The 23,158-nt window shown below is 39.2% G+C and overlaps 2 protein-coding genes across 12 annotated transcripts in view; both read right to left on the bottom strand.

Moving 5' to 3' along the window:
* LOC116672455 (phosphatidate phosphatase LPIN2) overlaps window positions 1–4,053 on the bottom strand; it is a 13,199-nt gene extending 9,146 nt beyond the window's left edge. For both annotated transcript variants that reach the window (XM_032504332.1, XM_032504333.1), the window contains exon 1: window positions 3,917–4,053. The gene's annotated coding sequence lies outside the window, so the exon portion shown is untranslated. The remainder of the gene's footprint in view (window positions 1–3,916) is intronic.
* Window positions 4,054–7,256: 3,203 nt separating this feature from the next.
* The window catches only part of myom1b (myomesin 1b), a 32,433-nt gene continuing 16,531 nt past the window's right edge, over window positions 7,257–23,158 (bottom strand). For 3 of the 10 annotated variants that reach the window (XM_032504325.1, XM_032504322.1, XM_032504320.1), the window contains 24 exons: window positions 20,964–20,981; window positions 18,796–18,992; window positions 18,566–18,692; window positions 17,408–17,592; window positions 17,201–17,315; window positions 16,957–17,113; window positions 16,761–16,867; window positions 16,604–16,648; window positions 16,369–16,505; window positions 16,137–16,281; window positions 15,414–15,473; window positions 14,912–14,979; window positions 14,700–14,813; window positions 14,047–14,106; window positions 13,704–13,791; window positions 13,582–13,620; window positions 13,389–13,494; window positions 12,975–13,138; window positions 12,739–12,775; window positions 12,503–12,525; window positions 11,683–11,738; window positions 10,942–11,157; window positions 8,068–8,211; window positions 7,257–7,974 (listed from right to left, as the gene is read on the bottom strand). In XM_032504325.1, coding sequence (XP_032360216.1) covers window positions 7,741–7,974; window positions 8,068–8,211; window positions 10,942–11,157; window positions 11,683–11,738; window positions 12,503–12,525; window positions 12,739–12,775; window positions 12,975–13,138; window positions 13,389–13,494; window positions 13,582–13,620; window positions 13,704–13,791; window positions 14,047–14,106; window positions 14,700–14,813; window positions 14,912–14,979; window positions 15,414–15,473; window positions 16,137–16,281; window positions 16,369–16,505; window positions 16,604–16,648; window positions 16,761–16,867; window positions 16,957–17,113; window positions 17,201–17,315; window positions 17,408–17,592; window positions 18,566–18,692; window positions 18,796–18,992; window positions 20,964–20,981 — 2,642 coding nt within the window. In that variant the 3' untranslated portion in view covers window positions 7,257–7,740. Of the gene's footprint in view, window positions 7,975–8,066; window positions 8,212–9,413; window positions 11,158–11,682; window positions 11,739–12,502; window positions 12,526–12,738; window positions 12,776–12,974; window positions 13,139–13,388; window positions 13,495–13,581; window positions 13,621–13,703; window positions 13,792–14,046; window positions 14,107–14,699; window positions 14,814–14,911; window positions 14,980–15,413; window positions 15,474–16,136; window positions 16,282–16,368; window positions 16,506–16,603; window positions 16,649–16,760; window positions 16,868–16,956; window positions 17,114–17,200; window positions 17,316–17,407; window positions 17,593–18,565; window positions 18,693–18,795; window positions 18,993–20,963; window positions 20,982–23,158 lie in introns of those variants that run through there. The other 7 variants (XM_032504318.1, XM_032504321.1, XM_032504323.1 and 4 more) reach the window with 7 other exon arrangements.

Raw genomic sequence — 23,158 nt, 5'->3', positions numbered from 1 at the left:
AAAACAGCATTTGTATATGTAAAGACTGTATTCTGCATTTAATAACTGCTTAAACAGGTTTAACACACCTACATTACCTGCAGAATGAAACTGCACGCTACTTTTTTTTTTGCTTCTTAACAGGTCAGTGTCGCGTCAGAATAGTCTGCAAAGGAAATGCAAACGGTCCCTAAACACAGCGGCTCTGTCCCATTTTCCTCAAAAGAGTCCTGAGCTGATGGAGACTTAATCAGGCTCTCAATTGCAGAGAGGACAGTGTGCATTTCTGTCTGCACAAGGAACACACACTAAAATTACAAAAAATATTAATTTGGGTCAATATATCTAGCCACTCTAGCTCTTTCTGGCTGGACCATGGTCCGGCAAGGCCTGGGTCAGCCCTAAAACCTTGAAACTCTGTCCCTTTGTCGCTCTGTCACCGAGTGATAAAGGTCCGCCATTGGTCATAATGAGTGTGATGTCAGTGTTGGTGTTTTCCTATTGGTCGTTGATTTCAAGAAGTATAAGGTTTTACATCCGATATCGCCCATCAGTGGATTCACTTCCTCAATACACAGGTCGATGTTGTTGGCTCTGAGCTTTTTGTTGTAGGACTAAAACAACTTTTGAACGTAAACATGTTCCACCAAAACAAGTTCCTTCCCGAGGCTATTTTGCAGCGGCACTGTGGCTCCGTCCGGCACTTAGCGCCACTAATTTTCTTGATTGGTTTAAAGAAATAGCAATAAACCATGTTTCTCTTCCATCCCAGAATGGTGTGTGTAGACTAGCCAGACCTTCCTCTGCAGCGTTGTGAAGAAAGGTCTGGCAAAACGAGACTAGTAGAGCAGCAACCGTAATGTTTACAACAGCAAAGTCACTCTTATAAACTCATACTGAATGAAATTTAGAAAGATTGAAGATTCAAAAGATGTATTTGTCACAGACATCAGGCAGTCTCAGTCATTCATCCATACCTTTGTCCTTCTTTCGATGTCATTGACGTTCATAACAATAAGACGTGGATTTAACACTGAAAGAGGGAGGAGGAGCTGGTTCATCTCAGCCAGCAACTGAGTTTACAAGAATTTGCCAAATTTTACTTTATGTCGCAAACTAAGATACACAGTTAGACTTCATATAGAAAGGTTTTGTTTTAGCTCATCCACTTTGCTATTAGCCGAGCTAGTCCGCTGTGCTCATGTAAAACGTAATTGGCAGCGGATGAGCTACTGCAACAGAGAAGATTGTTAAGTAATATTATGTATAATTTTATTCATCCATGTGGTAATTCAACATATTTTATCCATTATTGGAAACCCCTATGAAAGGGTAGTCTACAGGTGTTTAGTTTAGGTTAGAAATAGACTCTGGATTAAAAAAAAGTTAAGTTTACCAGAGGAGAAGGTTCACAGCAGACTTTTGGCAGCTAGCTGTTGATAAAAGATTAACACTTTACTAATGAAAATGCTACCAGCATTGCAGCGCTACAGGTGACCTCCCTAAAAACTCCATGTCATGCAGCAGGAGCTGAGCTACGGCCTCCTCCCCTCCCCTCCCCTCCCCTCCCCTGTTCTCCTCAGCCAAACTGCTCCTCTGTGTCATGCACAACAGCTCCTACGACCTTTCTAACCCCTCTGACTGAGCACAAACTCCAGCCCGAGTCCTAAAACGCTTACATAAGTCTCTTTGCAACAACCCACTGTGACCGCCATCATGTGCTCGAAAAGTCTCTACAGAGACCTCACAACAGCTTGAGGAAAATTTTAATCGATTTGTTTGTCTAATAGAGGAATCATTCACTCTATAATGTGAGAAACAATGACAAAAGCCCATTAAAAAAACTGTGTTTAGCATGTTAGTGTGGGACCAACCATATACAGCACATTTAAGCACACTATTGTATGCTAGCATTAATCTCAGCTGACGTGAAGCTAACAGTAATTCAATCAGCTGTGTTAGAGGTCATGAACTAAAACTAAATTTTAACAGTTTGTGGAGCAACATGTAAAGTCACCAAAGTCAGTAGACTTCATCTTCTGGCCTGGATAACTTTTAATTTCTGAATAAAACAGGAATTCTTCCAACAGTTGTTGAGATATTTCAGTCTTGACCCAAGAATTAGAAGTCCGACTGACTGTAATTGCCATCTTATAATGACAGAAATGTATACATTCACATCTGTTACTGAATAATACCAAATGTAACTAACAAAGGTTACTGCAGGCGTCCAGTGTATTATGCTACCAGTCGATAATAGTGGCACACTGTGTTTGCCTGTGACTTTCCCCTCAGTGAACCGCAGCACATTGTAGAGTGAAAGTGCTCATTTTATGGACAAAGCAGAAGAGTCTAGATGAGAGTCATCAGTCGTGATAGCAACGCTGCACAACCAGATCTCTCTAGTGAGCTGACTACACACTGTCTGCATGCTCTACACAACACATTTAGTAAAATCCTCAACTCCCACAGCACTTAATATAGACCCCTCTGCTGCAGGCTGAATAAAAATCATTCAGTAGTCTATGATGATGTTCTGCAAAGTCATGCATTCTGTGTGTGTGTGTGTCATTTCTGCCGATGAAGACTGCTTGCATGTTCCAGAAACCGAGAGGAAGTGGTTGAGATTGTTTTGTCAACTTCTGTTTCAATGTCAAGACAGAAAGAGAAAGACCTTTGTAAGAAAAAGGGGTTGTTCCTGCATGTTGTGGCTATACTTTTTTCTCATTCACTGTAAGCAAATTGCAATGACCCAATAGTTTAAAGCGCCACAATTTCATATATTAAGACAATAATCAAGCTGTCTCCATGGATACAGTACAATCAGAAGGCTGACCAAAGCCCTAAAGCTTTTGTTTTGTGCTGCATTGCTAAATGCCCAGTAGGACAACTCAAAACACATCCAGCACAACCACATCTCATCCCACAGGGAACCTTAAGAGGGGGTAATCCTGTTTACAAGATTAGGACATATCTAGCTTTTCCCTGTCCCTGCACGTTTGTCCTGCTCACTACATCCAGGTGTACAATGTGATTCTCTGCGTCAACCAGTGTTGTTTTTGACCAGCGTTGTGTAACTGCAGGTTTTTATTTCAACCACCATTTCCTGACAAATCAAACACCACAATGTTGATAATGAAACTAAGGCTGCAGTTTACAATTATTTGTATTTGATTAATCCATATTGTATTACAGTAGACTCATCAAATTGACCATGTTGGCTATAAAAAGTCTTACAGTCAAGAACCAAATATAGTCTATTATATAATTTACTGCACATACAGTTGTATTGCAGACTTTATGAAGCAAAAGACAGCAGTTAATGTAGCCTAAATCTCAGTTCGTACTGACTCTGGTACAATTTCAATATGATACACAACACTGATATATATATATCTCATAAATCAGGATACTCTATTAGACATAATCAAATGATAAATCCTGCATAGCCTCAGTGACTGAGTATGAGAACTATAACATAAAAAACGTATCCATGGACCCCATAATGTTAACGACATTGCCAAAATGTAGTCCAATCTTTACATAAGCACCTGTGGATATTAAGTCTTCAGATTTGCGTTTAGGGACACAGCTACAAGTTTAATTTGACAAAACAGACATTTAAATAAAAAATACTATTTTAGAAACAGCAACAACGTATCGTATAGTAAATGTGCGGTTTACCTACATTATGGGGCACAAAGGGTCTACTTGTCCTGGTTTATCGATAATTTCCGCTATCACAAAACCTCACACGCGACGTTTAGCATCAAACAGGACTCACAAGTTTTACACAAGCCGCAAAACGTCTCCTGAAGACGGTCTCAATAACTGCGCTGCGACGATAAAAGCATTAATACACTTGCTGTGTCGTTTTAATATGTGGAACTGTTAAATGAGCATATACAGAGGAACGTTACTCATTATATCACCCTACCTCCCGGAGTACAGGCTCACCCGCAGGCAGACACACCTTCAGTCTGTTCCTCCACCGAGTCTCTGCTGCTGTGATGAAGCCGACACTGCACGTGACCCTGCAGCGCTCAGGCTGCACGTGATTAAAACGCAAGAGGACGTATGCTGAGGTAGGCTAGGATACTTTATTACGTCAATTATTAAAGATTTGTGAGGACGTTTTCACGCACTGTTAAACCTCTAAGCCCCCGAATAAATAGATGAAAAATGTAGGCTATCTAAAAATAAAAGTAGCATATCACTAAAATATCACTAAAATCTTTAAATGATGCAGCCGCATTAAGTTAAACAACAGTTCCTGCTCTGAATATGTAAAACAGTGTAGGTCTACTTCTGTTTCTTGTTTCTGTTTCATTCTTACATTAGGCTACCTTTGATCTAACTTTTGTTTATGTAATGTCAAAGTTTCACTGTTACTTCCAGTAAAAACCCCAAAGGCCAACCGCTGTCTTCAACCTTTTATTGAAAGTGTGTTTATAGCTCGCTGCACTCTAAAGCTGCAAAGTCCACTCTCTAAAATAAAACACTGACAAATCTACTAATTCATATTTTAATAAGCAAAAGTATCACAAATTTGACTCCACAAAGCATAGGGTGGTAGAAAATATGATCGACGTTTGGTCAGAGATATAGGTAGTTAAATTACTTTTAATCAATCAATCAAACTTTATTTCTAAAGCACATTTAAAACAACGAGGTTGACCAAAGTGCTTTACGTTGACATGAAATAATAAATAGACTGAATACAACACCAGACAAATACAACATACAGTTCTCATGTCCCGGATTAAAAGCCAAGGAATAAAAATGTGTTTTAAGTCGTGATTTAAAAAGCAGAGGGCTGGGGGCCAGTCTGACATGAAGAGGCCATTCATTCCACAGTCTCGGGCTGCGACTGAGAAAGCCCGATCCCCTCTGCACTTGAGCCGTGTTTTATGGACAACAAGAAGAAACCGGTTCGCAGACCTTAATGACCTTGAAGGAGCATGTGGCTTCAACGGATCAGTGATATAGACTGGAGCTAGTCCATGAAGGGCTTTAAAACAAACAATATAATCTTGAAATCAATCTTAAAATTAACTGGGAGCCAGTGAAGAGAGGCAAGGACAGGGGTGATGTGATCTCGCTTCCGAGTTCCAGTAAGGAGACGAGCGGCAGCATTTTGAACCAGTTGTAGCCGAAAGTTGGAGGCCTGGCTAACACCTCCATACAGAGCATAACAATAGTCAAGGCGTGTTGTAATGAATGCATTTACCGTATAACCCTCTCAAAGTCTGTGAGGGATAAAAAGGCCTTAACCTTAGTAAGAAGCCTAAATTGAATAAAACTTGCTTTCACAACAGAATTGATCAGCTTCTCCATTTGAAAATCACAATCCATTTTTACTCCCAGATTTGTTACAACAGACTTAACAAAAGGTAGATAGAAAAAAGTCTTATCAATAAGACTGTTTATGTATCAAGAAACTCCTAAATATAATCCGATAATGTAGAGTACTGGGTGATTCTCCTGTCACGTTACATATATTTTGTCAGGCACTGCATGCAAATGATAAATAAATACAATGACGGTTCACCAGAATCAGGCTTTGTTTTTTTTTTCACCAGAACAAAAACACAAAGCCTGATTCCTGCAGACAAAGTAGTCCCCATAAAACAAATCCTCAATGTAAAACATTTAATTTTAGTAAACCTTATTCCACAAGAATATTTATTACTCGTCATTCATATTCATTTTAACATTACAGTTTTTTTGTTTTTTTAATTTTGCATTTATTGTCTACCACAAATATGTTACTTGATTATATTAACATAGATGATATCCCTATATTTTAACTTCTGTACTATTTTATGGCATAGATTCTGTTTTTTGTACTCATGTGATTTTTTTTTTGTACACATTTAATAATGAGCATTGTTGGAGGGAAGTTGAGATCTAAGATTTCTATTTCCAACCATTGCTTCTCTGTAATTGTTGTGCATATGATAATAAATAACGAAAGGTTAACTTGAACCTATTTTAAGTGATAAGACTTGATCAAATGTGGATGCTGTAGAGTTAATCCATTGTTTCTGCACTGAAATGAAGTGCAGCACGCAGGTGGTATGAGATATTTAGCAATTTGCTTGCTTTGAGTGCCTTATCCTGTCTGACAAATTAAATGTAAGGAGGAACAAATTAGGTGTACCATCCACTAGCTCTGCAGGGGAAGTAGAACGTTTCAGTTCCTCACAAAACACCTGCTGAGTCAGACTTTGGCGGGATGTTCACCATAGACTGTTAATATTACAGTAAATGATGTTTACGCAGGGATTTCCTAGATTGCGGACCTTGAAGCATAGTTTAGCATAAAAACACAGCTTTTGCATTTAGTGGAAGCGCCTATAAACTTAGGTCATGAGTTGCTTTTGTTTGCTATGTCCCTGAAATGTGTCAGTTAGCAGTACATTACAAGCCTTACTGTGTAATTTGCTTGTATCTAAGCTTAATAATACCTCAAACCGGTTACCTGCTACACTCCTGACAGTTAGAAGCATTGGCAGTTTTTCTTCATTTATTTTCTTTAGATTATTTTTTGGGGCTTTGTAGGCCTTTATTTGATAGGACAGATGAAGACATGAAAGGGGAGAGAGAGGGGAAGGACATGCAGCAAAGGGCCTCAGGCCAGAATCAAACCTGGACCCGCTGTTTCGAGGAGTAAACCTGTATATATGGACGCCTGCTCTACCAACTGAGCTATCTGGGCACCCAGCACATGCAGTTTTAAACAGGGTTTGAAAGTATGACTTAGGTGCCAATCAAAGTAATTACCTATTTTTACTGTTAATTATTTTGTTTAACATGGATGAATTTGTTTAATGTATGATGAATGATTGACGTGCGATCTGCTGCCACTTGTCCTTTCTCCTGCTCTTAAAGGGACCACAAGGGAAATAAGTTTGTTGGGCTTTATTGTCCCATCTGTGACTATATATGTATTTTAATGTATGACACAGAGTACTCTCTTCATATTTTTTATATTTAAGTGGTCAAATAAAATCAAGCATTAACCAAATATTTAGATAAATTTCTATCATTTGAGTATTAAAATAAGCAGCAGTGGCCTGTACGCCTGGACCTATACAATGTGTTGATTTGAATTAGTTCTGCCCTGTTTCATCTCAAGCATTTATCGTGTTAACTTTGTTCTTCCCTCCAGTGCCTCACCTCTGTAGGGCCTCTATGTCTGTGTCCCTCTGTACGATATGTCCCAAAGTCTTCTGTCACTACATACTAACAAGTGTGACCAACTAAACCAATAAATATCTCAACAGCTCCTTTATTCAATCAAAAATGACAAAAAGCGATAAACCCGATACAAACAAAATATCCAAATCAAATGCAGGCAAACTATAAAACTGTGGTCTGTAAAGTGAGATTTTTAAGTACATCATATAAAACAAAAGGTAGTCTTATTTTCCATAAAATACTTATTCTTTGACTGCTCCTGTTATGGGTCACCACAGCGGACCACAGCCTTTGCGCATGTTTCAAACCATCTGAATCTCGCCTCTCTCACTCTGACTCTGAACCATCTAACCTGAACTGTCCCTCTAATACACTTCTTCCTAACCCCGTTCATGCATAAGATACCTATTCAATTACACAAATGTGGAATATCATCATCATTAATATTTGATGTGAGCAAATGCAACGTCAAACTGGAAACACAGCAATCAAAAGCTCAAAAGCCCACATCAAACTTGTAGCATATGTACGTATATGTAATTATAATCAATACTTTTCTCAATTAGATTCACTCCATGTTTCTGGCTGTGTTTCAGCTACTGGTCCAGGCTCCTCCACTCTGTCTGCAGGCTGCTCAGGGGCTTCTGATTGGTCAGCTGTCAAAGGCTGCTCAGCAACTTCTTCTTTTGCTTTTTCTGTTTGTTCTGAATCTGAAGCTTTGGGTTCAACTGTAGCCTTCCCCTTATCTTTGTCTTCAACCTTTTCCATTTGAAGAGTCTTAGTTACAGAATCTGCAAGAGAACAATCATGAGTAAACATTTGATCTCAGTTGCGACAATATTACAGCATACTGTAATTTTTCAGACATCACACAATTAATTTCACACCCTTTCGCTTCTGCTTTTTTATTCCAGTTACAGTGGTTTTCATCCTTTCCTTAGGGGTGTTTGGGCCAAACACCACATTTCCCTCTGCATCAGTCGAGTATGAAGTTACCCCCAAGTCAGGTGTTCCCTCTGTGATTTCGAGCTGAGAGCAGAGAAACTGGAGTTAGATATCAAAAAATCGTGTTCAAACCAGAATTAACCAACACAGCAGCCAAAGAATGATGTCTGCTAGCCTACTTACCCAGGACGTACAGTGAGGTCAGACCTATCACTGACTGCCAAAGTAATCCAGATACACTTGCATACCGGTAAATGTTTTCACCTAATATTATACATTTTATAACCCACTTCATTTGAGGGATGTCTCTGTTGCATTATATCTAGAATTTTTTTCAAATGACTGACTGACTCTGAAACACAATTAAGGATATAACCAGTGATTCTCAAATTATAAAAGTAAGCACACCCTATGTAATGAATATATGTATATTTTAATAATTTCAGCTTACTTTCTAATGAGAGCCTTTGTCAATGTTATAAAATCTATTCTCTCTCAAACTAATATCTGACTTAGCCATAGAGACAGCACTTAGCACTTAACGTCAAACATACAGTATTCCTGGTCTGGTTAATGAATAGTTAGGTATAATAGAACATTTTGAGATACATGCTTTTTCGCTGAGAGTTTGATGAGAATATGGAAACCACTTTCATGTCAGTTCAATTGAAAGCTACAGGCAGCAGAAGTTCAGCTTAGCATAAAGACCATAGCCTATGCAGGGGGAAACAGCTGACCTGGCTCTGTTCAAAGATCAATAAATCTGCCTAACAGCGTCTCTAAAGCTCACTAAATAACATTTTATATCTTGTTTGTTAAAAACATACAAAAACTTGTTTTTAACAGGCACTTATGTGCTGGAGTATTTCTTGGCAGAGCACTCATTTTAAATTGATGAGGAAAATTACTACTTTCCACTTTTATATTAAATAAAAATATATTTCTACAGTATGGTACTGTTTGATGCTGGTGACCAGACAACAAGGGGAAACTGCATTGGTCTTCTCTCTATTCCAACCAGGTGAGCTTTTGTTTGCTCTGTTTGTGCTCATCTAAAGTGGATTATTTATTTATTTTATTTCCAGAGCATCATCAATCAAGCACGTGATGGTTACAGTAAAGAGAGGGGTTGTCTCCATGCTGGTGGTTGATCTGGCAGTCCAAGTCTACAGAAATTGTGACTGGGAGTGAAAAAGGGAAGTCAACTGAAACGAGAGAGTGAACATTGAAGGGTGGAGGGTTCAAACCAAAGTGAGACAACTCAAAGAGGAAAAGAAGGAGGAAGAGGGGAAGCACATGCTGGTTTTTATTAGTGTCATCAAGAAACAGAGGAATAGGAAGTGATGCAGTAAACACTGATAATGAACAGTAGTCTAACGGTCTTCGCTACAGTGCCTATCATCATAATGAAGGAGTCATTATAATCATTAATGAAGGGCTGTGAAGGGGATCTCATAACAATGGGCAGTGGGCAAACATACAGTATTCACTACAGACTGTGAAACAATGGAAGTGATGTCATGATAACAACATTCAAATGATTATGAATAATATTAAACAGGACTAAATGTAAAATCTAATGAAATGACACAATGCATGTTTTAGCCCATTTGCAACTAATTTTGTTAACTTCTACTTTACCCAGCATTAATTCCAAGGCTAGGGAGGAAGATAGGCTATCATAGTTTTCGGGGTCCAGGTTATGTTGTGTAAAAATGTAAAAGAAAAGTTTACGCCTAGCTTGTATGTAGTATTTCTACACAAGCCTATCACAGTTTTGGGTAACGTTAGTGGCTCTGTCCTGCTCTTTTGTTAGATTTGGCAAAGATAGCATTACTTTTATGTTACATCCTCCTCCAAAAAGCCATTTCTCTTTCAAAGTGAAAACATACAGTTTGACAATACAAACAGGCTGCAAACGTTTTATGAAAGGTCAATCGGGGACGGCGTTTCCAACTCATTGAGCAACCAACTTACAGAGCTAACATAAACTAAGTTAGCTTACTAGACACAGCGGATACAATATAAAATATGAGAAGTCTGCTTTTGTCTACCTGTGTCTGAAATACAGGACACACTGTTTAAAAAATGACTCCGAATTTTGACGGTAATTCAGTCGCCATTGTTGAAAGCAGAAAGCTTGACAGCAGAATTTAAAAACTCTGATGCTCTAGATTACCACCAGCATATGAATGCACCAGGACTTCCTACATGCAACAATATCAGCATAAAAGGGAAGACGACTCATCACTGCTATTCCTGACTTTCTGTATCTCAAGCATTTTTCAAGTCAAACTAAAATAAATTGCTTCTTGAAAGAAAAGCTGTTGAAACTGTTCCTTGGCAGTAAAGTATGCAGGATTAGCAAATGGGATAAAACATGGAAACCATTTGGCTTTTTAAAAGACATACGATACTAAATTCATGATTTCTTTTCCTATGTTTGAGTGTTGCATTCTATCAACACATACTTTACTCAACCAAAAACAAAAAATTGCACCAGTAACATTTTTGTGAGACATGTGAGGGAGTGAGGGAGTTTTGTTATTATTGGACCATAATACATGTTATTATGATTTTATGTCACAACGTTTCACCACACTGGATTTCTCTCTGAACTTTCACATTTCATTTCAGATTCAGCACCTCTATCGTTTTTTTTTTATAGTCTACACAAAAACATTACACATCCTCAAGCCTGTTCCTTTCCCTGAACTGTTTCCAGTGTTTTTTCGTTTATACATATTTACGACAAGATTTGGACCGCTTTTATTTTTTCTTGCCGCCTGCTTCTTCAGGGAGGAAGACACTTACGGTGAAGTCCCCGCTCTCTGTGCCGTACTTGTTCTTCACCAGGATGCTGTACTTGCCCGAGTCCGACATGTTCACGCCGGTGATGGTGAAGCTGGCAAACTTGCCTGACGAAAACTTGAGGATGCAGTGGTCGTCGGACGTGATCTCCTTGTCATTCTTCAGCCATGTGACCTCTGGCACCGGGTCGCCCGAAATGTTGCAGGTGAGATTGAGAGCCTGGTAAGAGGATAACATGCACTAAACAACCATAATATTATACAATAATGACAATTATGTTCAGGCTAGTCTCGCATTGCCAGACTTTCCTCCACAGCGGTGCGGAGGAAGGTCTGGCTAGTCCACACAGCATTCTTTAAACCAATCACAATTGTCATGGGCCTTGAGAGGGAACTTGTTTTGGTGGATTGTGTACATTCAAAAGTTGTTTTAGTCGTGCAACAGAAAACTTAGATTGGACAGATAATCTAGCTAACCTAGTTGTCTGGATTTACCCTGCAGAGATCTGAGGAGCAGTTAACCAAAGTCCTCATAAATCCACCGGAGTTTAAAATTCCAACACAAAGAAAGCGGAAGGAAACGGACATCCCGCCGTAAAGAGTGAGATCTGACGGAATATCCAGCAGCAACGGAGCAATCCCAAAGTGGAACGTTGTGGATATAGACTATGTTCAAGCCCAGAGTCAGTCTCTCTATAACGGTCATGACGTTGCAGGCCAGATAATAGTAGCTGAAACAGTTTACCTTGCCCTCTTGTATAGTGACCACATCAGGCAGGCCTCCTGCTACTCGAGCACGACCTGAAAGAAACAATGTTCACTTAAATAATTACAATAAATACATTTCATACTATGGTAATCAAAAGTAAACGACCACGTTAGCTACATGTTAAAGCTATAGTGCGTAGTTTCTGACGCCTCATGGGGGATTCTGAGTAATGACAACAACACTGTCGAAGCATCCTCATGACACAAGCCTTTGTTGATCGCACCCCCACCCCACCTCTACACATTTGCAAACACTCTTCAGAAGAGGTAATTTAATTGTAATTTTGATTTCCTCTTCGTCTCCAAAGCTGAACCCTGCTGTTCTTTCTCAGCACTGACGTAAAATGCATCCCTCGAGATGCTGTGTGTGAATGTCACTGGATGACACCATTTTGTAAACCTAGCATTATGGAGAACACAGAGAGAGTTCTGTGGAGCTGATAGGGTTAATTAGCTTTGTCTCAACTCATTTGGCAATGGCTTAAAAGTAACAGATGTTCATTGATATAAAGTAGTTGCGCATTATAGCTTTAAACAAATGTATATATTCTGAATAATTTCTTTCTTTTAACGTAATCAGTTATTTTTTACAGGACTATGTCAGTATTTTGTGGAAAGTCTAAGGGTTCTGTGGTCTTTGAGTTAAAATCCCAGTTGTAGCATTTAAACTCCATTATACTTTATGCTATTATTCTAAGCAATACATGAAGGACGGGTCTTCTTGATGATTCAACAGTTACCTCATCCAGACCTAAAAACTGACAAACACGAAGCCACTGCAAACACAAAACACTTACTTCTCTCTGCAACAGCAGCAGCTCTGATGAAGTAAAAGAAAGAAAGAAAGAAAGAAAGAACACATTAGATGAAAGGTGCTTAAAATCAGAAGTCAAAGTTAAGGCTTAATCTGCATGCATAGACCTTCATGTAGTAACTCAAATCACTTGTAAGTTTATATTGACAACATGTGCATGCTGTGATTGCAGCTACATACTGTAAAGCCAGTAACATGATCGAGAAGTCAGTAACTTACTTGAGTCTCTGGAATTCTGCAAAAGCATCGTCAAATGCTGCAAAACAAAAACAGGTTGTTGCAAAATGAAGGCTTGGGTTTTTTTAAATGAAGTACAAGAGGTCTATTGGAAGTCATTAATGCCTAAAAAACACAATTTAAACATTGTTCTCTGAAACAGTAAAATGAACAACATTAACTTAAACATACAATCAATGTGGCTAAGAGAGAAGATTCAAATGTGGTGATGGTCTCACCTTGACCAGACAGCTCAACGGTCCTTCTCAGGCCACCTTTTCCATCGTTGAACTCAATGGCATATTTGCCCATGTCTTTCTCTGTGGGCTCTGTGATCTGCAGCCACAGCTGCTCTCCCACCACACCACTCTTTATACGGTCAGAGAAGGCAATGGCTGAATCCCTGAATCCCACACATGGAAACACAGAAACATGATAAGTGGTGGACAAAGCTCTGAAATATTGTACTATTGTAAAAAGGGTACCAATATACAGAAAGTACTAGAACTAATGACAAATGCATTTTTTTTAAAGGAACCATCTTTCTTAAATACATCATCTTTATTGCATTGCTTAGAGTTGCTGCAACTAAATAATTTAAATTAAAAATATACACATGCTTGCACAGATAGCAATGTAGCCTCAGAACTTACTTGTAGTGCCATGTCACTTGGAGTAAATCGTTGTAGTAGCTGACAAATGTGTAGAGGCGGATGCCCTGATCTGTGCTTGTGATCTTCAGTGGAGTGGAGGAATTGGCTGCAAGTCAAATATTTATTTTCGGGTCAAGCTGAAAAATGAAATAAATCAAGCACCAATGTATGGACTAAATGTTTCTCTTCTTACCGATGAAACTGAAAACTTCATTCATCAAGTCCTTGAAACCTTAGAGAGAACAAATCATCATCCTAAGAGATATTTTCTACAGTCATGAGTGGATAGCTCAGTATGAGACTCTCAAAGGTTACCTTGATCCGTCAAATTCAATGTAGAAGTGTCCTTTCCTCTGTCATCCTTCAGAACGACCTCATACACACCAGCGTCCTTCTTGGAAATCTGACAAAGAGAGCAGGAACGTCAAATTCAGTCGTAAAAACAACACCGAACAAAGAATATGATTTGCATTCATCTGACAAGGCAAGCGTTTCTCTTCTGCTATGGGTTCTGCAGAAAACACGGATATGACGCAAAAGCAAAAAAGCCAACTGACAAACAAACAAACAAACATGAATAAATAAAGCATTCTCAGGCAGAACGGCAAAACCAGAAGTGGCCGTTGGCCCGTGACGACAACAGATAACTGTTCCACACTTTTAGTCTTCTCCAGATTAGGTCGTCGGCATAGTCTGCTGTGCCTGCAGGGGAGCCGCGCTGAAATGGACACATGTGACATCACGTTCATATGTTAGACCACCTGGAAGCAAGTCATGTAACTGAATGACACTGGGACAGACTTTTAGGGACGACACAGTGGGATGGCAATGAGTTGTGAGGTGTAAAATGGAAAAGAGGGTTGAATAAAATTTGAAAGAAATGAAAACAGAGTAGAAGAAGACAGAACAGTGCAGAGAAAGAAAGTTATAACGGAATCAATTCATTTAATTGCATAGTTAGGTATTAAAATATGATATGTAATTTCTTTAAGGAGTAATGCTGGTTGTTATAACAAAACCGTTTAGTGTAATTAGTTTTAAAAAACGTATTACCAACTCCCTTTTGATGATTTTTTTTATTCCAACTTACTCAAAGACCTGATTCTTGTGGACCAACGTTGAAGGAAAAAAAAATCCCATAAAAATTGAAGGATCCATATATTTTTTTGAAATGTAGACATAAACAGAGCTGTGCAAGAATTCCACCGTTAACATTTATATATGCAAATGAACTGACAATTATACAGTACATAAATATACATATACACATACATTTACACTCCACACATCTTTCCTTTCTCATAATCTTACCTGAGCAATTTCCAGTTTCAGCACTCCCTCAGTGAAGCCGAGATGCTCGTCTGATTTGATCTCACGTCCATCTTTGTACCAATGGGCAGAGGTCTCCTTCTTCATGTTGCCGACCTGAAACACATCGCAACAGAAGGATGTGATTAAAATGAACAGTCAAAGTATTTCTTTAAAAAGAAAGCAGCATAAAAGTATTTAAAGTTCGGTCTCACCTTGCATTTCAGTATAACGCAGCACTCCGGTGTCACTTCGTAACCCAAATACTCGATAAAGTGAGGACCTGGAACATGACAGTTACAAAAATGGAAATAGTATCACGTAAACGTAGTTCAACAGCGACTCAAGTAGAGCTGAAACGTTTAGTGAATTATTTGATTAGTTGATCAAAAGGAAATTCATCTGCAAATATTTTCATAATCAGTTCATTGTTCAATTTGATATTTTAAGCTAAAATGCCAATTATTTCCTCCAGTGTGAGGATCTTTCTGCTTTTGTCCTTACTATCTTTGCAATGTATAAAACAAGACATTAAAAGATGTCAAATCAGGCTCTTTTTGTTGTTGTTTTCTAACATGTTATAGACAACACAACTAATTGTTTCCAGACAGTAATCACTATATTAATCAATAATGATAGTTGTTTGTTGCAGCTCTAAATACATGAGTAATACATGAGTGGGCAGAAATAATTAGGGCCGCAGTGAGTGTCTCACACCTTGCTTTCTGACCCATTCTTTCTTCTGGAACTCTGATTCCTTCTGCAGCTCCTTGAACACTGCAAATAAAAAGAGTTCACAATGTTAACATTTTATGGCTCAAAACAACACTTCATCTACACCAATACATGTTTTGTTGCTGTTTAATTATGTGATAACATGATTGTACCGGTGGTTTGGGATCAGTATTACTATTGGACTGACAAATAGTCGCCCAATCAGAGCCTTGAACTGGGCCAGTCATCAAATGAGTAGCCCAATTTTTAATTTGCATTTAGAGAAGCGCTTTTTAAAGTAAACATATTTTACATAATGTTACATTAAACGTTAAATGTTTTCACTCATATAAACAGAAGTGTTTGTGGGTCTTTCATCACAATGCTTTGATAAAATAATGATAGGAATAGAATCACTGTTTCAACTTTGTTGTAATAAAAAGAAAAAAATGATTTGTTATTGCGTGTTAAGCTGAGCTTACTGAACTCAGTGGCATGTAAATCTTAATCATGCAACTGGTATAATATGTTTGAACTGAAGCTGCCAACATCTGATTTCTTGCACCACTAAGTCATAATTCTATGCCAAAAAGTAAGTATTCAATGAGTTTTAGCCTCTAAAATATTATTTAGAATTGAAACTAAACAAAACTCTCACTGAACTCCATCCTAATAGAATTTGTAACTAAGATCATCTCCAGGATTTTATTGTTTGACTGAACTTACCGTCTCCTATCAGTACCAAGCTGGACTGGTTGGTAGCTTTCCCATCCTGCAACTGGAAGGTGAAGGTGCCCTCATCTGCCGGCGTCAGACTCTCCATGATCATCTCAATCACGCCGGTGTTCTTGTCAAAGTTCATCTTGTATTTCTACAAAACATAGACAGCACTCTTAAAACTTTTCTCACCTACACAAAATATATATATATATATTGTGAATACAAACTGTTTACTGACCTCGCCCTGAGAGAGAGCTTTTTCGTTGAAGATATAGTCAACTTTGCCGTTAGCGGAAATCTTGTCCGCCTGGAGCCAAAAGCGAACCTTCCCCTTCTCCAGCAGCTCGACAGCCAACTCTGACTTCAGGGGAATAACTAGTTTGAAGATAGAGTGAGAGCCAGCTCAAATAAACAGTCCAGTCCATGACATACTTAAAAAGAAAACAGCTGTGCTTACATGCCGACACACTTACTGGGGAATTTGTGGTCATGACTGACCTCCAGCAGCCTTTTCAACTCTGACAAAGATGTGAAAAAGAGACTCATAAATAGGATTTTTTTTTTAAAGCAAAAAAACTGAAGTTGTTTTCATTACGTTTACTTCTTGAAATGTGTGAATTTGTAACCCACCTTCCTCAGAAAGAGTGTAGCTGGATGAAGCACCATCAGTGTGTGTGACAAGACATGAGTAAATGCCAATATCCTCCTCCCCAGGAGTGTTGAAAATCGCTTTGGATCTGCAGGGTAAACACAGCATAGGGGTTATAATAAGTAAGACTACTAAGTGATAGAGTGTTGATCAAATAATTTTAAAAAGTCATCTCACTTGTTTCCCTTGGTCTCTATTGTCAGGCGGGATTGGTCTGTGATTTCCTCGTAATTCTTGGACCACACAAATTTAGAGTCGGGGGTCAAGTCACCGTATTCAAAGTTCAGGGAGATGATGCCATCATCATTAACATCTACTTCTATCTCCTTGGTGCCTGAAACCCAGAGACGGTATAGTGTCACAGCTTGACATAATGGGTTTGTCACCAGCCGTTTATCACCATCAAACATTTTTTTCCTACCTGGTTTGGTGAGAGCGAGGACCGGCTCTGTTACATCGGAGCATTCTCCAACACCGGCTTTATTCTGAGCGCGCACACGGAACACAAACCTCTCTCCTTCCTTCAGATTCTTAATCTGCAAAATGAAAGAAAATAATCAGATTACACCTCAACTGCTGCCACACATGTAAGTGAAGAAGAAGAAGTGCTCTGCCAGACGATGGCGACCTTGATGTACGTCTTCTCCGTAGCCTTGTTGTTGACTCCTCTCCACACCTCCTCTGGCGCATCCTCTTCCTTGATGTCAACGTAGAATCCGTTGACCGGATCGCGGCCCTGGTACACAGGTGGTTTCCAAAGCAACACCAGAGAGTTGCTTCGCACCTCTCTTACCTGCAGGTCATGAGGAGGTCCTGTGGTCCAAAACAGAAAAAATGAGAAACATGCGCTGGCTAAAAACTAACTGCTGATCAGTAGGTTAAAATATGTTTTACTAGTGTCTAAGAGGTTCATAAATACCTCACAGGCATTGGGTTAACAATTATACACAGTAAAATGGAAAACTGCTTTCTTGTTCCATATACTTCCTTGATTTAATGTGGACAAAGACTGTCTAACGTCAGACTGTTTGCTTCAGATAAAGGTGAGGATGTGGACGCATAGGCTATATAAACTATTAGTAAAAAAAAACGTCATGATGTTGTTGTGGAATTCCTCTAATTGGACTCAAATCCAACTTTAGTCCAGAATCTTACACTTGACAAAGTCAAAGTAATACGTGCAAATGATATTTGGTCTTATGACTTTCAAAAACATACATGTTTTATAAGTGTGCTGCAAATTAACTTTTTCTTTAACTGATAATTGATGTCCTTTCAATCATTGGCAGCCAGTCAAGCAAGAGGAAAAGCTGCATTCCCAACTTGAAACAAATTTAAGGACTTTAGAGCTTGACTTGAGACATGTATTTAATTTTTATGCTGCTGGATTTAAAGTGCAGCGCGGAGTCCAAAACTCATTTTCCCATAGGGACAAATAAAAATATATTATACATATGTATTACACACATTATATTATCTTACCTTACTATACTTAATAGCATGACGTGAAAAACCTTTGACCCGTCTGTGATTGAAACTTTCAATTTAACATTAAATAACTTTGTATGTTTTCCATAAAGTACTTAAATATAATATTTATATAATGGTTAGTTTATTTTATAGTTAATTTATATATAGTTAGTTATAATGTGGATGGTGTAATTAATTTTAAGGAGGTGAGAACATGAAGATATATCTGTAACAAATATATTTCTTTTCTGTTGATGTTCTAAAAAGAGTTCATAAAAGCATCTTCTCAGTGTGTTAAACAGGACGTCTAACCAACCTGGCACGGCGATGGTCCACTCCTCGCACAGGAAGGTGTTACTGGGCAGTGAAGGGATGCCGACACCTGCCATGTTGGCTGCACGCACCTGGAACTGGTACTTCTTGTTCTCCTTTAGGTCAGACACCTGGAGACAAAGGGGCATGAAGACAAAACCTTACTTATGGAATTGTCCTTTAAAATCTAATCAACTGAACCCTGTATTTGGGTTGTTATATTGAATAACTCACCCTGTAGGCCCTTTCGCTGATAGCCTTGATGTTGGCCTCGTGCCACTTCCCCGGCACGCCATCAATGACCTCACGGTAATCCACAAAGTAGCCAGTGATGTCTGCCCCGCCAATGAAGCTCGGCTGTTTCCAGGCCAGCACCATGGAGTCACACACACACTCCAGGACAGTGATGCCATAGGGTGGAGCAGGGGAAGCTGAGATGACAGAAAACACATATTAATACTACTACCATACTAATACCAATACTAATACCATAATGCCTTACTAGGGGAACACGGTGTCGTGTTGGGAAACTGAAGCACTACAATTAGATGCTTTTCGCATTTCATAATTTATTTATAATCATTGATCTTTGAAATTCTTGCAAAAAGTTTATTGTTGATGTTGACCTTCAGCATCCCGTTACTGATTTCTTTTTCTAGTTGCAACAGGTTTGGCTGCATTACAACTCACTTTCTGCCATGGCCCAAGCATCACTGAAGTCACCACTCGATTGTGTAAAAGTTTAATAAAACAATAGTAGGCAAATACCTGCTGCAACAGAATATCACAAAACACAATTGCACCTTTAGACTTTTATATCAGGCATTTGTATCATAATTTTCTTAAAGAAAAATGTTTTTTGTCCGCTTTTTTGCTGAGGGTTAGACAACAATATTCCACTCTCATGTCCGCATGCAAAATAGGAAGCTACAGGTTAAGTTAGCTTAGCTTAGCATAAATATTCGAAACAGGGGAAAACAGCTAGCCTGACTGTCCTAAAAGGTATTTGACTAAAGCTCACTTATAAGCATGTTGTATCTTGTTTGTTTGATTCATGCAAATACCAAAGTGTGAAAACCAGACAGGACAGGTAGTCGTGCGCCTGCCTAAAAACAGATCAGTTTTATACTTTGGTTTTTGAACAGATTCAGAGAACAAGATATAACATTTTAAACTTGCTAATAAACACATACCAAATACACATATTTCCCCAAATTTCAAACTATTTTTTATGCTATTAGAATGGGTAAAATAGGCTAGTTATAAAAGAAGGAAAATTCCAACGAAGGACACAGTCATTTCTGGGACTTGAAAGAAGGAATAACTGTGACCTAAGGGTTTCTCAAAGCATGTAACATGGTGATAATAAATTGGCCTGTCGTACACAAATAGTCACTCCAACTTGATACTGTCCCCTATTTAGGGGTGAGAAATTGGTCAAATTGTCAAAGAGGTGGATATCTGAAGGATACACAGTGCGCTACCAAAAGGGTCTGCCTTTGGTAGTGTCCTGCTCTTGCGTTGGTTGGATGACCCACTTTTCAAGGACAAGGTGCCAGGAATTAATTGTATGCGTGTGTATTTGTGTGTTAAAGTGCTCTGGGTACTCAATGTGATGGCAGATCCTGAGGTGCCAGGTTACTGATGTCGAGGCACCCAGGGAGGAGGTTGTGGGAAAGTGGTGGCCAGTAAAACCATTAAGAAGCGTGACTGTGTTAAAGTTTGGTGTTGATTTACTTACCTTAAAGAGAAGAATAATACCAGTAGAGTACTTCACCCGTTGTTTATTGATTACTATTTCAGAAGCATGTGAATGTAAAAGTAGAACCTCGCAGAAGGGAAATCTCTAAGTCAGGGTAGAATAGTTTCATGGATTCAAAGTCGGAGAAAGGTTTTTTTGTTTTTTTGTGGTGTTGTTGAAAAGATTTCCTTCTGTGAACAGTGCTCACCTGCCGACTCTCTCCTGGGCGTCGCTGTGTCCCGATTAGCAGAAGTATCTACAGAGAACTTACGTGCCTGTTGGGCATGCGACTCATTCACTGTCTCTACACCCTGAATCTCTGCAGTGACTGGGTCTATGTGTGTGGCTGTGACTATGTCAGTTAGTGATTCAGAAACTGAGTCTGACACAGATTCTGACACCAGGTCTTTTGCCAGGTCAGGGGCCCAGGACACACTGCCACGCTTGCCCCTCTTGCGTTTACTATCCACAGGGTTGGGCTGTGTGAGGGACGAGCTAGCCGCCCCGGCCCCCTGCCTGGCTTCAGTGTCAGCCTGAGCTTTACTGCACTTTTGCATAGTGTCAGGGAGGGACTGGACAGTTTCATGCGTGCCCGTCCAGCGTGGCCTGTGCTCGGTTAGTTGACCAGTGTTACCCCCCGGCCCCATCTCCGGTAACACACCATGAGGGATGCCGCCCCCTACAGGAGTTAGCAGAGAAAAGCACAACAGTTTGTTTGTTTTCAACAGGCAACAGATCAGTTCACAAGTCACAGCTCCTCTAAATCACACAACATCCAGAGGGCAAAGAAAAGTTGAGCAGAAACAGTACATCAGCCTATCAAATTCAGTAAAATGTCCTCATCTGACTAGAAGTGAAAAATGAAGACAAGATGACCAACCCGTGACATCCGTGTGAGGGGGTGAGCAGGCTTCATTTGGGATTAGGAGAGCATGCAGGTGAGTGAAGTAGAAATGCAATGACTGTGGATGTGCAGGCTTTGCAACAACCCTCTATGAAACAACACTGTACTTTAGTAACAATGCCAATGGATTCCATCACCTTTTACATTTCCACTGAACAGATGGAATGATTGGTGCGTTGAGATTGGATGATATAACTCATATGGGCTGTAGCCTTTCTTATATCTACATGTACAGTAGATTAGGGTTGTGTAGTAGAGATGCTACTATAGTAAAGCCCAAATCCATCCTTTGTAATTAAATAAAATAGAAAAGATTATGAACCAATATGTCCAATATGTCTGCCTGCAAAGAAACACACTGGCATTTTTACTGATTGTAAGTGAGTGTGTTTCACAAGGGAAAACAGAGCATGCCGCTCAAAACAAAGCTGGCCATTGAATGTCGGCATCCAAAGGCTGAAAGTTATACTGTTTATAATGCAGAGAGACTTTAGGGAACATATGCAGGAGTGACTATGACAATTATCACAGCAGCAGGATTGGTCTGTTTTACACAGTATGTGCTCAAATTCAATATTATTATTTATTGACTTTCAGTGGAATCGTATCTCATAAAGATACTAAGCCATTTCCTTAATGATTTCTAACTAATAAAATAGAGCTCATGTTTAATGTACAGAGTTTTTTTCCTGATGAAGTTTTACTTTGTTACATTATTTGCAAAATGCTGAGTGATTTCAGCCATGTCATCCAGCCCTAGTGTGTGTTCAGTGTTTCAGATCTGAGTGAAACAATTCAGAAATACAGTAGGAACGTTTTGTATTTTTTGGTTCATGTGACACATAGGAAATCTCACAACTCCTTTTTCTCTGTAGCTAAGCAGGGCAGGAAGAAAAACAAAAGAAGGCTAATCTGGCATCAATGTGTGTATGAGATGAATACAAAGTATCATGGGACTGTGTGTATTTTAACAAAACTAATTTTTCTAAATAATTCATAGTCTATGCATTGAAATTTGGTCAGCCATCCAACAGAGCAATTCCACTGCCAGGTTAGCTGCTTTGAGATTAAGACAGAGAAACTCAGTGCAGTTAGAGGGATTTGGATGGAGTGGGGGAGGTGTGTGTGTCGGTACCTTTAGCACCATGTGGGTATGCCGACACGCCTTGTGTCCAGGAAAGGGGAGGGAAATGGGAGGTGGGTGTGTGTGACATTGGGCTGGTTTGTAACAACCACTGAATTGGATCGCACTGACCCAAATTAGAGGAAGTCTACACCCCACCTCAGGCTGTGCAAGGAGAAGGAGGAGGGAGGGTGGATGTGGCTGGACAAGGTGGTGGGTAGGTGGGGGCACGTAACAGTGCAGCATAATGTGACAGGGTGACAGGGTGGAACCATGGTGGAGAAAGTGTTGGAGTGTAGATGCTGATGATACATAAAACTGAAGACATGTCTCAAAAGACAACATCATGTTAAAATGCTAATTCTTGCATGGCTTTTGTAACATTTTCCTCTTTTTAGTGAGCTCCCCTAAACCTGCCTCTCCTACCTCAACTTCAGATTTCAGGCTCTGGTTTCCTACATTTCCCAGAATAGCTTTTGAACTAAGGTGTCTTTTATACACGTTAAAATTCAGGAGACTGTATTTTTTCTAATTTAGCTGTTGCACCTTGATTGTTAAAAGTCATTGTAATATAGTCTAGGGACAAGCCCTTTATTTTTTCAGTAAAATTACCTTTACACAGATAGCATAATCATTTCCAATGAGAAATTAAATATAATTTTCTAACATAATATATCCTAACAGAATTTTCTGTGTTAAGGACGTTATAAAAAATACTCTAGTGCATGGCAAAAGGAATTCAGAAATGCAAGCTACAACACCAACTGCTGATTTTTACTATTAACGTTGTTTTATTTTTTCATTTTTCCTTATAGCCACACATCTGAAT

This window comes from Etheostoma spectabile, chromosome 22 (assembly GCF_008692095.1).
Source record: "Etheostoma spectabile isolate EspeVRDwgs_2016 chromosome 22, UIUC_Espe_1.0, whole genome shotgun sequence".
Lineage (NCBI taxonomy): Eukaryota > Metazoa > Chordata > Actinopteri > Perciformes > Percidae > Etheostoma > Etheostoma spectabile.
This window is presented reverse-complemented; position numbering and strand designations above follow the sequence as displayed.